This window comes from Pristiophorus japonicus, chromosome 8 (genome assembly GCF_044704955.1).
Source record: "Pristiophorus japonicus isolate sPriJap1 chromosome 8, sPriJap1.hap1, whole genome shotgun sequence".
Taxonomy (NCBI): domain Eukaryota; kingdom Metazoa; phylum Chordata; class Chondrichthyes; family Pristiophoridae; genus Pristiophorus; species Pristiophorus japonicus.
The window spans coordinates 6,434,247-6,451,534 of NC_091984.1; the positions used below are offsets into that span (position 1 = coordinate 6,434,247).

General features: G+C 48.5%; 1 protein-coding gene across 1 annotated transcript in view; it reads left to right on the plus strand.

Annotated features, from left to right (window-relative positions):
• Positions 1 to 288: 288 nt before the first annotated feature.
• Positions 289 to 17,288, plus strand: part of LOC139268005 (netrin-G1-like) — a 33,145-nt gene continuing 16,145 nt past the window's right edge. Inside the window, exon 1 of the mRNA XM_070885970.1 lies at positions 289 to 531. Within this exon, the coding sequence (XP_070742071.1) occupies positions 289 to 531 (243 nt within the window). The remainder of the gene's footprint in view (positions 532 to 17,288) is intronic.

A 17,288-nucleotide genomic window follows, 5' to 3' on the forward strand; every position in this document is an offset into this window, starting at 1 on the left:
CTGATCAGCCAATCAGAGCATCTGTCTGACACAGTGAACAGCTGGGGGAAACAGCTGGAGTCCCAACACCTGGAACACCTGCACCGACACTGGGAAAACAGCTGGAATTCTAACACCCATAACATCAGCACAAACACTGGGAAAACAGCTGGAATCCCAACACCTGGAACATCTGCAAGCAGCGAGATGGTCCCTGTCTGAGCGGGGTACAGTCGGAGCGGAGACCCCCTGGAATCACCCCCAGAAGGACCAAGATGGCCGCTCTCTGAGCGGGGTGCAGTTGGAGCAATGCATCTGTCTGGTTTGTTGCCCCTTCAGGCCCTTTGGGCGGCCCTGTCTCTCGCCGCGCAGCACTTCCCGTCCTGGGGTCACTATGAGCTGTGTAAGGCTCAGCTTCACTGGGACCAGGGGATGAGTTGGGATTACATGGCCTGCCAGCCCGAGGCTGTCCTGCTCACCAGGTTCCTGAAGGTCAGCTTGAATCCCGCCGACAGTACGTGTGGAGAGACCCCCGAGATGTACTGCTCACTGGTGAGTAGAAGCCTTTCTGAGACAGCCTCTGTTGTGTGTGGTGATGTGAATGGACGCTCACTGAACGGCCTTTATCAAAGTCAATTCCATCCAAACTCCTACATTTGCTTCATTAACAGAGGCATCGAGTACAAAAGCAAGGGAGTTATGGTGAACCTTTATGAATCACTGGTTAGGCCCCAGCTGGAGTATTGTGTACAATTCTGGGCAGCGCACTTTAGGAAGGATGTCAAGGCATTGGAGAGGGTGCAGAGGGGATTTACCAGAATGGTACCCGGGATGTGGAACGACAGTTATGTGGAGAGACTGGAGAATTGCATTGTTGAGGGTTTCAGCAGCAGTTGAGGCAGGGGCAGGGACGGACGATGTGACTGAGGTGTAAGTAGGTGGACTTGGTGAAGGAGGAGATATGGGGATGGAATAACAGTCTGATAAGTTGCACTTAGTGGAACTGTGAGGCGATGTAACACCGCTGGACTGAACAGGAAAGGTCAGGACACTTAACCCCCAAAATTCACTGCTTCCCAGTGTCACACTGTAAGGAGGGCAGTGTTTGTAAAATTAGACACGGTAATAGATGTGAAGAAAGAGGTTGAATGTTTACAAACACCCCTGGAGCCCTGACCCTGTGTCTGAGCCCTGTCCCATATCCCCAGTGGGGAATATGTCCCATTGTGTCTGAGCCCTGTCCCATATCCCCAGTGGGGAATATATCCCATTGTGTCTGAGCCCTGTCCCATATCCCCAGTGGGGAATATGTCATTGAGATGTAAATTCAGGCCTGTTCTAAATATTAGTGATCCTCTCGATGAGTTAATTGTCTCCTCAGGATAACTGGTTCAGACATCACTGTTCGAAGGAAAACTCCTGGTTTAATAATCAGCTGTCTGTTTCAGCAATAATTGAAATGTATAATTTTTTGCAGAACATGCAGTTTATCGGAGGGAATTATTCTCCAGCTCAATTAGTGATCTGTTATAAAAACAATTTGAGTCTTTGAGGTAAACCTTCCAGCTGTTGCATATTGCTCTGCGTGTGTGTGAAACACTGCCCGGACCCAGTGAGACCAGACTAGGTGTTACTGTGTCAATCTCACACCTCAGGACGTCCCAAAGCTTCACAGCCAATGAAGGGCTGTGTGAAGTGGCAATCATTTTTCTTTCACTGATAGAAACGCGCTGAATTTATGTGCCTTTATCCCATAGTTTGCATAGTTTAATATGGAGCAGTTTTTGACACGTGTACTCGCTCCTTCTTTCCCAATCTGCTCCATCTCCGGAACTTCTGTTCCCTGATTCTGTATTCACTGTGAGTGGGTGAGTGAGATGGAAAGACTCCAGGGTGAGAATGGATTCAGACTGTGGCTGTAACCTTGGTGCAAATACACTAACTCCTGCTCAGAAGCTGCAGATTTTAAAATTCACATCCTCATGTTCAAATCCCTCCATGGCCTCACCCCACTCCTCCAACCCTGCACCCCTTCCTATCCCTGTAATCCCCCTCCCACGCTACTCCCCTCCCTATCTCTGTAACCCCCTCCTGCCCTACACCCCTCTCTAACTCTGTAAACACCTCCCACCCTACACCCCTCCCTATCTCTGTAAACTCCTCCAGCCTTACACCCCTCCCTATCCCTGTAACCCCCTCCCACCCTATACCCCTCCCTATCCCTGTAACCCCCTCCAACCCTATTCCCTCCCTATCCCTGTAACCCGCTCCAGCCCTACACCCCTCCCTATCTCTGTAATCCCCTCCCACCCTACAGCCCTCCGTATCTCTGTAATCTCCTCCCACCCTACGCCCCTCCCTATCCCTGTAACCTCCTCCCAACCTACACCCCTCCCTATCCCTGTAACATCCTCCCACCCTACACACCTCCCTATCTCTATAACCCCCTCCCACCCTACACCCCTCCCCATCCCTGTAACCTCCTCCCACCCTACACCGCTCCCTATCTCTGTAACTCCCTCCCACCCTACACCGCTCACTATCTCTGCAACTCCCTCCCACCCTACACCCCTCCCAATCCCTGTAACCCGCTCCAGCCCTACAACCCTCCAAGATCTTAATTGCTCCACCATTGGTGGCTGTGCCTTCAGCTGCCAAGGCCCGAAGGTCTGGGATTCCCTCCCTAAACCTCGCCGCATTCCAACTCTCTCCTCCATTTAGACCCTCCTTAAAACCTCCCTTGACCAAGCTTTTGGTTGCCTGCCCTAATATCTCCTTCTGTGGCTAGTTGGCAGTTTGTGTCTGATTCACGCTCCTGTGAAGCACCTTGCGGCGTTTTACTACGTTAAAGGCGCTATATAAATGCCAGTTGTTGTTATTGCAGCGATGTGATGTACCGGGATATGTTGGAGCAGTGGTTTTGTTACCGGATCAATAATCCAGAGAACGTGAGTTCAAATCCCACCATGGGGAAGTTTGGAAAATTGAAATAAAACCTGGGCATTTCCAAAAGGCATTCGATAAGGTGCCACACAAAAGGTTACTGCAGAAGATAAAGGTACGTGGAGTCGGAGGAAATGTATTAGCATGGATAGAGAATTGGCTGGCTAACAGAAAGCAGAGAGTCGGGATAAATGGGTCGTTTTCGGGACGGAAATCGGTGGTTAGTGGTGTGCCACAGGGATCGATGCTGGGACCACAACTGTTTACAATATACATAGATGACCTGGAAGAGGGGACAGAGTGTAGTATAACAAAATTTGCAGATGACACAAAGATTAGTGGGAAAGCGGGTTGTGTAGATGACACAGAGAAGCTGCAAAGAGATTTAGATAGGTTAAGCGAATGGGCTAAGGTTTGGCAGATGGAATACAATGTCGGAAAATGTGAGGTCATCCACCTTGGAAAAACAAAGCAACTAAAGGGATTATTATTTGAATAGGGAGAAATTAAACATGCTGCGGTGCAGAGGGATCTGGGGGTCCTTGTGCATGAATCCCAAAAAGTTAGTTTGCAGGTGCAGCAGGTAATCAGGAAGGTGAATGGAATGTTGGCCTTCATTGCGAGAGGGATGGAGTACAAAAGCAGGGAGGTCCTTCTGCAACTGTATAGGGTATTGGTGAGGCCGCACCTGGAGTACTGCATGCAGTTTTGGTCACCTTACTTAAGGAAGGATATACTAGCTTTGGATGGGATACAGAGATGATTCATTAGGCTGATTCCGGAGATGAGGGGGTTACTTTATGATGATAGATTGAGTAGATTGGGTCTTTACTCATTGTAATTCAGAAGGATGAGGGGTGATCTTATAGAAACATTTAAAATAATGAAAGGGATAGACAAGATAGAGGCAGAGAGGTTGTTTCCACTGGTCGGGGAGACTAGAACTAGGGGGCACAGCCTCAAAATACGGGGGAGCCAATTTAAAACCGAGTTGAGGAATTTCTTCTCCCAGAGGGTTGTGAACCTGTGGAATTCTCTGCCCAAGGAAGCAGTTGAGGCTAGCTCATTGAATATATTCAAATCACAGATAGATAGATTTTTAACCAATAAGGGAATTAAGGGTTATGGGGAGTGGGCTGGTAAGTGTAGCTGAGTCCACGGCCAGATCAGCCATGATCTTGTTGAATGGCGGAACAGGCCCGAGGAGCTAGATGGCCTACTTCTGTTCCTAATTCTTATGTTCTTATGTTCTTATGTTCAGTAAAAGTGACCATGAAGCTGTCGGATTGTGGTAAAACCCAACTTGTTCACTGATGTCCTTTAGGGAAGGAAAGCTGCCTTCTTTACCCAGTCTGGGCCTATATGTGACTCCAGCCCGTGAGGACAGGGCCTATTTAATCCGCGTTCAGGGTTTAAATCTTGGCTGTTTGATCTGTTGCTCTGAGCTGTCCAATCAGACGGATCACAGATCCAGTGATGGGCGAGTTTCTCTGCGCAGTGTTGGGTATGGAGAAAGAGTCAGACTGAACACTATGAGCTCAAAGTGTAGTGTGACCGTAGTCTTTTATTGCAGGTCTCCAGAATGCCTCTCCAACCTGTGAAGCCTTCTTAAATACCTGTTCTCCCAAGGGACTATGGGATCCTTTGGGACTCCAGGGGTTGAGCCCTCTGGTGGCTGTACAGACTAAATACTAGTATACATATATAATAAAACTCCCCTCCCCCAAAGTCAATAGTGTAACTATTTACAATGTGAGTCGATCTGGGGCCCTTCTTGCCCTGGTTGATTGTCTCGGTGTGAAAGCTGGTGTTGTTGAATCATTTGTTGGGCCTTCGCTGGGCTGCTGTGCAGCTGGCCTTGCTGGGCTGCCTCGTGTGTTGGGCCCTGCTGGCCTGCTGTGGATGATGAGTTCTGCTTCGTGGTCAACCATGGTGCCGGTTGCCACTGGTGTGTATGTTGGAGGATCAAAAAAGGTAGGGTCCAAGGTGGGTTGCTCAGGATAGTCCGTGAATCTGAGTTTTATTTGGTCCAAGTGTTTCCGGTGAATGAGTCCATTTGAAAGTTCGAAACACCCTGCTCCCCTCTTTGGCCATGACAGTGCCGGGAAGCCACTTGGGACCTTGTCCATAATTCAATACAAACACAGGATCATTGATTTCAATCTCGCGAGACACATTTGCGCTATCATGGTATTCACTTTTTTGAAGCCGCCTGCTCTCTACCTGTTCATGTAGATCAGGGTGAACTAACGAGAACCTTGTCTTAAGTGCTCTTTTCATGAGCATTTTGGCAGGTGGGATCCCAGTGAGTGAGTGGGGTCTCGTGCGGTAGCTAAGCAGGACTCGGGACAGGCGAGTCTGAGTGAGCCTTCAGTTACCCTCTTCAAGCCTTGCTTGATGGTTTGCACTGTTCTCTCTGCCTGACCATTGGGCGCTGGTTTAAACGGGGCAGATGTGACATGTTTGATCCCGTTAAGGGTCATGAATTCTTTGAACTCAGCACTGGTAAAACATGGCCCATTGTCGCTCACAAGGACATCGGGTAGGCCGTGTGTGGCAAATATGGCCCACAGGCTTTCAGTAGTGGCAGCGGACGTGCTAGCCGACATTATCACACATTCAATCCACTTGGATCAATTTACCCAAGAACGGGCCTGCATAGTCGACGTGTACCCTAGACCACGGTTTGGAGGGCCAAGACCATAAACTTAGCAGCGCCTCCCTGGGTACATTGCTTAACTGCGAGCATGCATTACATCTGTGAACGCAGGACTCTAAGTCACATCGATACCGGGCCACCACACATGGGATCTGGCTATAGCTTTCATCATTACGATGCCTGGGTGGGAACTGTGGAGGTCATTGATGAAGGTGTCTCTGCCCTTCTTGGGGACCACTACTCGATTGCCCCACAGAAGGCAGTCTGCCTGTGTAGACATTTCATCTTTGCGCCACTGGAATGGCTTTATCTCTTCCTGCATTTCCACTGGGACACTGGACCAGCTCCCGTGAAGCACACAGCTTTTGACTGGAGATAATAAGGGGACCTGGCTTGTCCATGTTTTGATCTGCTGGGCAGTGACGGGTGATTGCTCACTCTCAAATGCTTCCATAACCATGGCTAGACTGCGGGCTGCGCCATTTCCATCCTCGTGGTGGGCAATGGCAGCCGACTGACAGCATCGGCGCAGTTTTCTGTGCCTGGCCTGTGGCGGATGGTGTAGTTGTATGCAGACAACATGAGCGCTCACCTCTGGATATGGGCCAATGCGTTGGTAATTATCCCTTTAGTCTCGGAAAACAGGGATATAAGTGGCTTATGGTCAGTTTCCAATTCGAATTTTAGCCCAAACAGGTATTGATGCATTTTCTTTACCCCATAGACACACGCTAACGCTTCTTTTTCAATCATATTGTAGTCTCTCTTGGCCTTAGACAGACTCCTGGATGCATAAGCAACTGGTTGCAGTTTCCCAAAATCATTAGCTTGTTGCAATACACACCCGACACCATATGACGATGCATCACATGCTAGTACCAAAAGCTTACATGGATCATACAACACAAGCAATTTGTTTGAGCATAACAATTTTCTCGCTTTTACAAAGACATTTTCTTGGCTTTTGCCCCAAACCCATTTGCCCCTTTTTGCAGTAAGACATATAGTGGTTCTAGCAGTGTGCTGAGACCCGGTAAGAAGTTAGCAAAGTAGTTCAAGAGTCCCAGAAACGATCGCAGCTCCGTCACGTTCTGTGGCCTCGGTGTGTTCTCGATTGCCTCCGTCTTCGCGTTGGTGGGCCTGATGCCGTCCGCCTCAATCCTCCTTCCCAGGAACTCCACTTCAGGCATTTTAACCTGAGCTCCACGTGGTTGAGTCGACTAATAACCTCCTCCAGGATCTGCAGATGCTCAACTGTGTTTGAACTGTGGCCAAGATGTCATCCTGGAAGACCACGGTGTGTGGGACCGACTTCACTAAGCTTTCCATGTTTCTCTAGAATATCGCCGCCGCCGACCGGATTCCAAACGGGCATCTGTTATAAACAAAAAGACTTTTGTGCGTATTGATGTAGGTGAGGGCCTTCGATGATTTCCCCAGTTCCTGTGTCATGTAGGCTGAAGTCAGATCCAGCTGAGTGAACGTTTTTTCTCCTGCCAGCGTTGCAAAGAGGTCGTCGGCCTTTGATAGTGGGTATTGGTCCTGCAGGGAGAAATGATTGATAGTTACTTTATAATCACCACAGATTCTGAGAGTGCCATCTCCCTTGAGGACTGGGACGACAGGACTGGCCCATTCGTTGAACTCGATCGGGAAAATGATGCCCTCTCTTTGCAGCCGGTCTAGCTCAATCTCTACACTTTCTCTCATCATGTACGGTACTGCTCTCGCCTTGTGATGGATGGGTCGTGCCCCCGGAATTAGATGGATCTGCACTTTTGCTCCTTGGAATTTCCCAATGCCTGGTGCGATCAGCGAAACAAATTTGTTTAAGACCTGGGCACACGAAGTGTCGTCAGCGGGCGATAGCGCTCAGACGTCATCCCAGTTCCAGCGTATCTTTACTAGCCAGCTCCTACCGAGCAGCGTGGGACCATCGCCTGGTACCACCCATCGTGAAAGCTTGTGTACCGCTCCATCGTAGAAGACCTTTACAGTAGCACTGCTGATGACAGGAATCAGTTCTTTCGTGTAAGTTCTTAGTTTCATGCGAACTCGAGTTAAGACTAACCTTGAGGCCTTGTTGCACTACAACCTTTCGCAAGTCTTTTTGCCCATGATGGACTGGCTCGCGCCCGTGTCCAGCTCCATTGACACCGGGACTCCATTTAGTTCAACATTCAGCATTATCGGGGGAAAATTCGTGGTGAATGTGTGCACCCCAAGTACCTCTGCCTCCTCGATCTGAGGCTCTGGTTCATCATTATCCTCCGTGGATCTGTGCTCCTCTGCAACATGGTGGTTTACAGGTTTAACAGGCTTTGCAGCTCGCCTGCACACTCGTTGGAGGTGTCCTATTGTTCCACAGCCCTTGCATTCATACTCTTTGTATCGACATGAATGGAAACAATGATCACCCATGGAGCACCAACAAGGTGTTAAAAGCTTTGCATTCGTCACCCTTGATGGTGGACTCTGAGACATCTGCGGACATGTAGCTGCAGATATGTGTGATCTGCCCTGTACGTTACGATTCAAAAACAACATCATTTTTTTCACAGTACTTGTAGCAGCACTTGTGTGTTGAGAGATTTGCTTCGTATTGTCACTGGTGGCAATGAACTCCTGGGCTAACACTATGGCTTTACTTAGGTTGGGGTCTCTACGGTCAAAAGCTTGCGAGGTATAGTTTCATGGCCAATGCCAAATATGACAAAGTCTCTGAGCATGTGCTCCAAATGTCCTTCAAATTCGCAATGTCCTGCAAGGCGTCTCAGCTCGGCGACATAACTCACCACTTTGTGTAGAACTGGTACCTCGCCATCAGTACGCTTTCCTTCGGGTTCAAATGCTCTTGGACCAGTGTGCACAAATCGTCATACGATTTCTCCGTGGGTTTCGGTGGAGTGAGCAGATTCTTCAAGAGGCCATACGTTGATGCCCTACAGACGGTGAGGAGGATCGCCCTTCATTTGGCAGCACTCTCTTCCCCATCTAGCTCGTTGGCCATGAATTATTGGTCGAGTCGCTCCACAAAAGTTTCTCAATCATCTCCCTCCGAGAATTTCTCCAGGTGCCCACTGTTCTCTGCATCTTTGGGTTCGCTATCTGTATCTCGTCGCCAGTTGTTGTGTATGGAGAAAGAGTCAGACTGAATACTGTGAGCTCAAAGTGTAGTGTGACCTTAGTCTTTTATTGCAGGTCTCCTGAGTGCTTCTCCAGCCTGTGAAGCCTCCTTAAGTACCTGTGCTCCCAAGGGATTATTGGATCCCTTGGGACTGCAGTGGATGAGCCCTCTGGTGGCTGCACAGAGTAAATAGAAGTCCACATATAAAACAGTCAGATTCAGGCAATGCGCAATATTTATATAAAAGGCTGCGGCTTCACAGAGTCTGACTCACAGCCTCTGTTCCATGTCCCCCAATATCACTCATTTTACCCAAGTCTCTCACCAGCAGCATGTCGGGGAATGAGACCAGCCTGGTTATAGCTCACACAGGGACAGGAGGAGGACATTCAGCCACTCGAGCCTGGTTATGGTTCACACAGGGACAGGGGAGGGTCATTCAGCCCCTCGAGCCAGGTTACAGCTCACACAGGGACAGGAGGAGGCCGTTCAGCTCCTCGAGCCTGGTTATAGCTCACACAGGGACAGGAGGAGGCCATTCAGCCCCTCAAGCCTGGTTATATCTGACAGGGACAGGGGGAGGCCATTCAGCCCCTCGAGCCTGGTCATAGCTCATACAGGGACAGGAGGAGCCCATTCAGCCCCTTGAGCCTGGGTTTAGCTCACACAGGGACAGGGGGAGCCATTCAGCCCCTCAAGCCTGGTTATAGCTCACACAGGGACAGGAGGAGGCCATTCAGCCCCTCGAGCCTGGTTATAGCTCACACAGGGACAGGAGGAGCCCATTCAGCCCCTTGAGCCTGGGTTTAGCTCACACAGCGACACAAGGAGGCCATTTAGCCCCCCCAGCCTGTCCCATCATTCATAGGGACACAGAGACAGGAGGAGGCCATTCAGCCCCACTTGCCTGTTCTACTATTTAATCAGATCAGGGATGATCTGTACCTCAACCCCACTTACCAGTCTTGGCTCCAAATCCCTCGATACCCGTACCAACAATAATCTGTCGATCTCAGTCCTGAAAGTTCCAATTGACCACCAGCCACATGATCAATATTTCAGGGTGCCCAGGACATGACTAAATATATTCAAAAAGGAGTTAGATGTTACTACTAGGGGGATCAAGGGGTATGGCAAGAAAGCAGGAATGGGGTACTGAAGTTGTATGTTCAGCCATGAACTCATTGAATGGGGGTGCAGGCTCGAAGGGCCGAATGGCCTACTCCTGCACCTATTTTCTATGTTTCTATGACGCTCACTGACTGTTGACCAGCTTAAGCTGTGGCCTTGGTTACTATTTACATCACTCACAGTCTCTGCCCAGAGAGCCTTTGAATAATTACTGTAAAGCTTGTATTCCAGAGAAGAAAACATGATAGAATCAGACAGCACAGGAGGCCATTCGGCCCATCGTGCCTGTGCCGGCTCTGTGAAAGAGAGATCCAATTAGTCCCACTCCCTGCACTTTCCCCATAGCCCTGCTCCCTTTAAATTCAGTCAATCTCAATGGATTTGAAGGAGAATGTGATTAAACGGAAATCCTTGTCTCAGCGAATTCACTACATGTGTTGTGAGGTTCACTCGAACTGTCGAATTAAAGGGAGGATCATCACGACTTCTGTAGAAACACAGTCTGGGCCTAGCTCGGCTAAAAGTCTGACAGCCAATTATTTCTGAATCCGAGCACCAATTATGGAAATCCCAGCGAGTCGTGACAGCAGGTGAATGTTAACGTGGAGTTTCTGGGTAACTTGTGCAAGCTAAGTGTGAACTGATTCTAAACTGGTGCCTGGGGATTGTGTCTGATCCTCTCGGGATGGTTAACATCTGTATCTGTTCCCCCGCCAGCTGTTCTCATAATCTCACAGCACAGCAGGAAGCCATTCAGCCCATTGTGCCTGTGTCGGTTCTGTGAAAGAGCGATCCAATTAGTCCCACTCCCTGCTCTTTCCCCACAGCCCTGCACATTTATCCTTTTCAATATATTGTTCCCTGTTTTAAGGGAGTTCAGTTTCAGAAGATTCAAATAGCTCTTCAAAGAGCCGGCACAGGCACGATGGGCCGAATGGCCTCCTTCTGTGCTGTGAATTCTGTGATATTTCCTCTGTTTATTTTAAGCAGGTTGGAACAGCAGACGGGATTTCAGTCTGAACGAGCCAAACATTCGATCTGTAATATCGCATTCTGTTCTATTGGGTCTGGGACTAAGACGGGAAATTGAGGGCCCGGGAGAGGCGACAGTAAATGGATTAAACCTGAGGCTATAGACTTTATCCCCATGAATCCTGTCCCTGACCAATATCTCACTCACTGCCCACTGTCCCCAGTAAACCGGCTGCAAATTAAACTTTCCCAGTCTCTTTATTCCTGGATCAGAGCTCCCTCACTGCGCTGCTCTCTCTGACAATGTTCTGCTCACTTTAGCAGCTTAGACAGGAGAATGTTTGAAGAATGATTTACTGTTGTTGTGACGATGGTTCACTGACCCCTGACCCTGTCACCAACGGATGGATTTTTCTATCGAGTAGTTTGAATGATGAGGAGTCTCGGTTCCGTCTCCTGTTATTCTCTGTTTCCCGTTCTCTGTATTGCCCATGCGCAAATTTAATTATAACCACAGATAGAGGCAGACAAGCAAGGTCGAGAGTTCAAGTACCACTCCAGAGACTAAAGCACATAATCCAGGCCGACACTCCCAGTGCAGTTCTGAGGGAGCGCTGCACTGTTGGAGGGGCAGTACTGAGGGAGCACGACAATGTCGGAGGCACAGAACTGAGGGAGCAGCATCTGGGGCAGTACCGAGGGAGCGTTACACTGTTGGAGGGGCAGTACTGAGGGAGTGCTGCACTGTCGGAGGGCAGTACTGAGGGAGTGCTGCACTGTCGGAGAAACATAGAAACATAGAAAATAGGTGCAGGAGTAGGCCATTCAGCCCTTCTAGCCTGCACCACCATTCAATGAGTTCATGGCTGAACATGCAACTTCAGTACCCCCTTTCTGCTTTCTCGCCATACCCCTTGATCCCCCAAGTAGTAAGGACTTCATCTAACTCCCTTTTGAATATATTTAGTGAATTGGCCTCAACTACTTTCTGTGGTAGAGAATTCCACAGGTTCACCACTCTCTGGGTGAAGAAGTTTCTCCTCATCTCGGTCCTAAATGGCTTACCCCTTATCCTTAGACTGTGACCCCTGGTTCTGGACTTCCCCAACATTGGGAACATTCTTTCTGCATCTAATCTGTCTAAACCCGTCAGAATTTTTAACATTTCTATGAGGTCCCCTCTCATTCTTCTGAACTCCAGTGAATACAAGCCCAGTTGATCCAGTCTTTCTTGATAGGTCAGTCCCACCATCCCAGGAATCAGTCTGGTGAATCTTCGCTGCACTCCCTCAATAGCAAGAATGTCCTTCCTCAAGTTAGGAGACCAAAACTGTACACAATACTCCAGGTGTGGCCTCACCAAAGCCCTGTACAACTGTAGTAACACCTCCCTGCCCCTGTACTCAAATCCCCTCGCTATGAAGGCCAACATGCCATTTGCTTTCTTAACCGCCTGCTGTACCTGCATGCCAACCTTCAATGACTGATGTACCATGACACCCAGCTCTCGTTGCACCTCCCCTTTTCCTAATCTGTCACCATTCAGATAATAGTCTGTCTCTCTGTTTTTACCTCCAAAGTGGATAACCTCACATTTATCCACATTATACTTCATCTGCCATGCATTTGCCCACTCATCTAACCTATCCAAGTCACTCTGCAGCCTCATAGCATCCTCCTCGCAGCTCACACTGCCACCCAACTTAGTGTCATCCGCAAATTTGGAGATACTACATTTAAACCCCCCGTCTAAATCATTAATGTACAATGTAAACAGCTGGGGCCTCAGCACAGAACCTTGCGGTACCCCACTAGTCACTGCCTGCCATTCTGAAAAGTACCCATTTACTCCTACTCTTTGCTTCCTGTCTGACAACCAGTTCTCAATCCACGTCAGTACACTACCCCCAATCCCATGTGCTTTAACTTTGCACATTAATCTCTTGTGTGGGACCTTGTCGAAAGCCTTCTGAAAGTCCAAATATACCACATCAACTGGTTCTCCCTTGTCCACTTTACTGGAAACATCCTCAAAAAATTCCAGAAGATTTGTCAAGCATGATTCCCCTTTCACAAATCCATGCTGACTTGGACCTATCATGTCACCTTTTTCCAAATGCGCTGCTATGACATCCTTAATAATTGATACCATCATTTTACCCACTACTGAGGTCAGGCTGACCGGTCTACAATTCCCTGTTTTCTCTCTCCCTCCTTTTTTAAAAAGTGGGGTTACATTGGCTACCCTCCACTCCATAGGAACTGATCCAGAGTCAATGGAATGTTGGAAAATGACTGTCAATGCACCCGCTATTTCCAAGGCCACCTCCTTAAGTACTCTGGGATGCAGTCCATCAGGCCCTGGGGATTTATCGGCCTTCAATCCCATCAATTTCCCCAACACAATTTCCCGACTAATAAAGATTTCCCTCATTTCCTCCTCCTTACTAGACCCACTGACCCCTTTTATATCCGGAAGGTTGTTTGTGTCCTCCTTAGTGAATACCGAACCAAAGTACTTGTTCAATTGGTCTGCCATTTCTTTATTCCCCGTTATGACTTCCCCTGATTCTGAATGCAAGGGACCTACGTTTGTCTTTACTAACCTTTTTCTCTTTACATATCTGTAGAAACTTTTGCAATCCGCCTTAATGCTCCCTGCAAGCTTCTTCTCGTACTCCATTTTCCCTGCCCTCATCAAACCCTTTGTCCTCCTCTGCTGAGTTCTAAATTTCTCCCAGTCCCCGGGTTCGCTGCTATTTCTGGCCAATTTGTATGCCACTTCCTTGGCTTTAATCCTATCCCTGATTTCCCTTGATAGCCACGGTTGAGCCACCTTCCCTTTTTTATTTTTACGCCAGACAGGAATGTACAATTGTTGTAGTTCATCCATGCGGTCTCTAAATGTCTGCCATTGCCCATTCACGGTCAACCCCTTAAGTATCATTCGCCAATCTATCCTAGCCAATTCACGCCTCATACCTTCAAAGTTACCCTTCTTTAATTTCTGGACCATGGTCTCTGAATTAACTGTTTCATTCTCCATCCTAATGCAGAATTCCACCATATTATGGTCACTCTTCCCCAAGGGGCCTCGCACAATGAGATTGCTAATTAATCCTCTCTCATTACACAACACCCAGTCTAAGATGGCCTCCCCCCTAGTTGGTTCCTCGACATATTGGTCTAGAAAACCATCCCTTATGCACTCCAGGAAATCTTCCTCCACCGTATTGCTTCCAGTTTGGCTAGCCCAATCTATGTGCATATTAAAGTCACCCATTATAACTGCTGCACCTTTATTGCATGCACCCCTAATTTCCTGTTTGATGCCCTCCCCAACATCACTACTACAGTTTGGAGGTCTGTACACAACTTCCACTAACGTTTTTTGCCCTTTGGTGTTCTGCAGCTCTACCCATATAGATTCCACATCATCCAAGCTAATGTCTTTCCTAACTATTGCATTAATCTCCTCTTTAACCAGCAATGCTACCCCACCTCCTTTTCCTTTTATTCTATCCTTCCTGATGTTGAATACCCATGGATGTTGACTTCCCAGCTCTGATCATCCTGGAGCCACGTCTCCGTAATCCCAATCACATCATATTTGTTAACATCTATTTGCACAGTTAATTCATCCACCTTATTGCGAATACTCCTTGCATTAAGACACAAAGCCTTCAGGCTTGTTTTTTTAACACCCTTTGTCCTTTTAAAATTTTGCTGTACAGTGACCTTTTTTGTTCTTTGCCTTGGGTTTCTCTGCCCTCCACTTTTCCTCATCTCCTCTCTGTCTTTTGCTTTTGCCTCCTTTTTGTTTCCCTCTGTCTCCCTGCATTGGTTCCCAACCTCTTGCTATATTAGTTTAAATCCTCCCCAGCAGCACTAGCAAACACTCCCCCGAGGACATTGGTTCCAGTCCTGCCGAGGTGCAGACCGTCTGGTTTGTACTGGTCCCACCTCCCCCAGAACCGGTTCCAATGCCCCAGGAATTTGAATCCCTCCCTGCTGCACCACTGTCGGAGGGGCAGTATTGAGGGAGTGCTGCACTGTCACAGAATTCAGTCTTTCCTCTCTTCCTCTCCCTCTCACATTGCGTGGGCTCAGTCACCAGAAATCCGGTGTATTTTGAGGGTGGAGTTTAATTCTTGCTGCGAGCTCCAATTTGATTCCCCCTCACAGTAACCTGCTCAATGACGGAGCTGAAATGAGCCTGGGATTACAGTGTGTATTTAAATCTGGTTTGTCAGACAGTCGGTGGGTTCCCTGAACACCTGCTCACAGCCCTGTTTCCCCGTGAGGCTGGGGCACTGGGGAAATTAGTTTGGGGAAAAGGCCCTTTATTGGCGACCTTCCATTAGCAGGAGGTCACCCATTGGGGACGGACGGTTTACAATTGGAAGCTCAGTGTTTAATGAACGATGGCTGTGGTCTATAAGGACCGATCGGCACAGGCCTGTCAGTAATGTGGGATTACACCACTGCCTGTTGAAGGTTTGCTGGAGATTCTCATTCTTTCCCCAGTCTGGTTTCCGTTCTCTGAAACCTCCCTCTGGGCTTCTCATTGCTGAAATGTTTAGACACAAACACCAGGTGCAGAGGTCTGGATTCCATTAACTTGAGCAAACATTCATTTCTGCCGGCTCACATTCTTTATAATTAAATTCAAAAGCATTGAATCCCAGCGAGCTCCCTGGGAAGATGTTAACTTAAAACCGCCGTTCCATTATTAAATTCATTCTGGGGATGTGGGCATTGCTGGTATGGCTGGTATTTATTGCCGGTCCCCAGTTGCCCGGAGAAGGTGGGGGTCGGTTCTTGAACTAGGAGTGTCGGCCTAGATTATGTGCTCAAATCTCTGTCGGTGTGACTCGAACCTTCGACCTTCTGACTGGGAGGTGAGAGTGTAGGGTCAGCGTCTGGTGAAGGGGAGACTGGCGATGCTGGAGTGATGAATGGGGATTAAAGTTGCTGATTGTGTTGCGTGTTCTCGCCGTGTGACTATACCCTGTGTGTGATGGGTTGTTGGGAGCAGCGTTGTGCAGTGTGTTCAATCACCGACTTCTGTTCCCTCATTAATTCCCACCGCCTGTCGACAGCAGCTCCGGAATCCTGTGCTGTCAGCCCCGCTCCCTCTGCCTTGTCCCCATGAGCTGCCGTCTGCTTCACCGATTTGTGTGAAGGAGAATGGAGGCAGAAACGTCACCATTCCACGGACAGTTTTGTTAATATTTCCCCATCACAGACAGAGTCCCAGAAACCAAACAATGCGGATAAATGTCAGGGCGGCTCCAGCACACGAGGGAAGATATCCTGGAGCGTCACTAACAGGGGAGCTCGCCCAGCATTTATCTCACAGGCTGCTGACATGTCAGATCCATCTGCTAATGTTGCTGTGCATGCTGGCAGTGTTGGGCAAGGCAGTTGGCTCTGAAATCGACACTGACAGCAGGCAGTGCGAATCTGGGAATCACAGGATCCGATCCGTTAATGATCACCCGCGAGATTGGGAGCGAATCAGTTTCATCTAATATCCCACGGATTATTATGTCCTCAGCTACCAGGCCCCAAGCTCTGAAATTCCATCCCAAAACCTCTCTGCCTCTCTCTCCTTTAAGACACTCCTTAAAACCTTAAAACCTTTTTCTTTGCCGTGGGAGAATGGATCTTTGGGCTGTGGGGAGATGGACCTGCTCCCTGAGCTGTGGGCCATGAGGAGATGGACCTTCTCCCTGAACCACTGTGGGCCATGGGGAGTTGGACCTCTTACTGACCCACATTATTGATGACTGATTCCTGGGATGAGGTGAATGTCCTATGAGGAGAGATTGAGGAGTCTACGCCTATTCCATAGAGTTTAGAAGACTGAGAGGTGATCTCATTCAAACGTACTAAATTCTTCCAGGTGTTTACAGAAAGATGCAGGAAGGATGTTTCCCCTGGCTGCGGAGTCTAGAACCAGGGGTCACAGTCTCAGAATAAGGGGTCAGCCATTTAGGACTGAGATGAGGAGAAATGTCTTCATTCAAAGGGTTGTGAATATTTGGAATTCTCTACCCCAGAGAGCTGTGCAGGCTCAGTCATTGAGTATATTAAAGCCATTGATAGATCTTTGTAGACTAAGGGAATTAAGGGATATGGGGATACTGGAGTTGAGGTAGATGATGAGCTATGAACTTATTGAATGGCGGAGCAGGCTCAAGGGGCCGAATGGCGTACTCCAGCTCCTATTTCTTATGTAAACAAGCCATCACTCAAAATAGTGGAGTTGATGATAAAAGTCAGCGATCCGTCACAATAATGAGCAGGATGTCCATGTGCTGTTGGGGTTTGTCAATGAGTTGGTGTAAAAGTCTCGGGGTTTGGAGCTGATTAATTGTCTCTTTAACCCTCAGACAGTATCAAGTATCGGGGTGAATCTCTGACCCCTTTTATCATCTCGCTGCCTCTGTCCTGTCGCCATTCCTGGAGAAC